Source organism: Sardina pilchardus (genome assembly GCF_963854185.1).
Source record: "Sardina pilchardus chromosome 3 unlocalized genomic scaffold, fSarPil1.1 SUPER_3_unloc_1, whole genome shotgun sequence".
Taxonomy (NCBI): Eukaryota; Metazoa; Chordata; class Actinopteri; order Clupeiformes; family Clupeidae; genus Sardina; species Sardina pilchardus.
In genome coordinates, this window is record NW_026910769.1 from 69,835 (window position 1) to 72,500 (window position 2,666).

Genomic DNA, 2,666 nt, shown 5'->3' on the forward strand with positions numbered 1-2,666 from the left:
GCAGGCGGCCACGCGCATCTCCTCGTAGAGGTGTCGCACGGTGATGACGCCGTTCTCCTGGTACATGATGGTGATGGGGTCCAGTCTGGTGGGCTGGCGTTGTCATGGGCTGGCGTTGTCATGGGCTGGCGTTGGCGTTGTCATGGGCTGGCGTTGTCATGGGCTGGCGTTGTCATGGGCTGGCGTTGTCACGTCTCCTACCTGCAGCCGCAGGCGGCCACGCGCATCTCCTCGTAGAGGTGTCGCACGGTGATGACGCCGTTCTCCTGGTACATGATGGTGATGGGGTCCAGTCTGGTGGGCTGGCGTTGTCATGGGCTGGCGTTGTCATGGGCTGGCGTTGGCGTTGTCATGGGCTGGCGTTGTCATGGGCTGGCGTTGTCATGGGCTGTCGTTGTCGCGTCTCCTACCTGCAGCCGCAGGCGGCCACGCGCATCTCCTCGTAGAGGTGTCGCACGGTGATGACGCCGTTCTCCTGGTACATGATGGTGATGGGGTCGAGTCGGGTGGGCACGCAGCAGGCCGCGTTGGCGCTGCCCGGGTGGCGCAGGCTCACCAGCGTCTGGATGACGGCGTGCTTGGAGGGCGTGACCTCGGCGGAGAGCGGGAACTGGCACGCGCCCACGCACTCGTACGCCTCGTACTCGGGCGGCGCCACGATCCACTCGTGCCAGCCGATGTCCTCGAAGCTGACGCGCAGCGACGCGCGGCGGCAGTAACCGCCGCTGCCGCTGCTCACCTGCCGCCGCCTCCTCCTCCTGCGGGCGCCAAGGGCATCGCCTGGAGACCTGGGCGTGTTGTGGGGCGACTGGAGGTCGTTGGGGTCGTCGCTGGCGTTGTGTGCGGGTGTGTTGTGGGGTGACTGAAGGTCGTTGGGGTCGTCGCTGGCGTTGTGTGCGGGTGTGTTGTGGGGTGACTGAAGGTCGTTGTGTGCAGGTGTGTTGTGGGGCGACTGAAGGTCGTTGGGGTCGTCTCTGGTGTTGTGGGGCGACTGAAGGTCGTAGGGGACGTCGCTGGTGTTGTGTGCAGGTGTGTTGTGGGGTGACTGAAGGTCGTTGTGTGCAGGTGTGTTGTGGGGTGACTGAAGGTCGTTGTGTGCAGGTGTGTTGTGGGGCGACTGAAGGTCGTTGGGGTCGTCTCTGGTGTTGTGGGGTGACTGAAGGTCGTTGGGGTCGTCGCTGGGGTTGTGGGGTGACTGAAGGTCGTTGGGGTCGTCTCTGGTGTTGTGGGGCGACTGAAGGTCGTTGGGGTCGTTGGGGTCGTCGCTGGTGTTGTGGGGTGACTGAAGGTCGTTGGGGTCGTCTCTGGTGTTGTGTGCAGGTGTGTTGTGGGGTGACTGAAGGTCGTTGTGAACAGGCGTGTTGTGGGGTGACTGAAGGTCGTTGGGGTTGTCTCTGGTGTTGTGGGGTGACTGAAGGTCGTTGGGGTCGTCGCTGGGGTTGTGGGGCGACTTAAGGTCATTGTGTGCAGGTGTGTTGTGGGGCGACTGAAGGTGGTTGGGGTCGTCGCTGGGGTTGTGGGGTGACTTAAGGTCATTGTGTGCAGGTGTATTGTGGGGCGTGTAATGGGGTGAGAGGTCACGGGGGTCATTGGCGGGGTCACTGGGTTCGTGGGCTCCGGAGAAGACGGCCTCGTCCTCATGACTGAGCATGTGCAGCAGCTCCTGCTGGGCGTCGTGGCGACGGCCGCGCTGGTCGTTGGAGAACACGATGAGGACGGCCGACGTGTTCCCCGTCACGCTGGAGCTCACCATCGCCGCCTCGGCCACGCCCCCACACACCTTGGCTCCGCCCCCACACGCCGCCCGCTGCACCTGCACCTCAAACTCCGCCTCCCCACGCCCACACGCCGCCCCCGAGCGCAGCGCCGCCGTCACATCAAACATCTCCCATGAGCCTCTGCTCCACGCCACCTCCCGCTCGTCCAGGAGCCGCGGAGATGATTGGTCCTTCTGCGGCAGTGCTGCTGCTAGCAGCTCCTCCCCTTCTGTCTGCTCAGTATCCACTGGCTGTGTGGTTCCGTGCGGTTCTGTCTGTGTGGTTCCGTGCGGTTCTGTCTGCTCAGTATCCACTGTCTGTGTGGTTCCGCGCCGTTCTGTCTGCTCAGTATCCACTGGCTGTGTGGTTCCTCGCGGTTCTGTCTGTGTGGTTCCGCGCGGTTCTGTCTGTGTGGTTCCGCGCGGTTCTGTCTGTGTGGTTCCGTGCCGTTCTCTCTGTGTGTTCTCCCCTCCATCTGGCTGTTGAGCCGGTTCTATGTGTTCTTTTAGTGGTTCTCCGTTCTTGTTGTCTGTTCTCTCTCGTCTCGGTTCCTCCTCTGTTCCCCCTCTGTCTCCTCTCTCCTCTGTCTGTTTTGTCTCTGTTCCGTGCTTCGGTTGTCTCGTGTTCCCTCTCAGCCTGTGTGGTTCTATGTGGTTCTCCATCTGGTAGACCCTGATGGTTGCCGCGGCGGTTCTGGAGGAGCAGGTGTGTGTTCTGGGCCCCGTGTGTGTGTACAGGCGGAGATGAGCCGCGCTGATCCGCTCGCTGGACGGAACCGAGATGTTGAACAGGAACCGAAGCCTCGACACCCCGCCCTCGGACTCCCATAGGCTCACGTCTGCAGCGACAACACACACACACACACACACACACACACACACACACACACACACACACACACACACACAC

The 2,666-nt window shown here is 62.5% G+C and overlaps 1 protein-coding gene across 1 annotated transcript in view; it reads right to left on the bottom strand.

Moving 5' to 3' along the window:
• Positions 1–401: 401 nt before the first annotated feature.
• Positions 402–2,666, bottom strand: part of LOC134073784 (growth/differentiation factor 2-like) — a 5,320-nt gene continuing 3,055 nt past the window's right edge. The window contains exons 4-5 of the mRNA XM_062530353.1: positions 1,582–2,008; positions 402–780 (exon numbers count right to left, since the gene is read on the bottom strand). Of these exons, the coding sequence (XP_062386337.1) occupies positions 407–780; positions 1,582–2,008 (801 nt within the window). The 3' untranslated portion in view covers positions 402–406. The remainder of the gene's footprint in view (positions 781–1,581; positions 2,009–2,666) is intronic.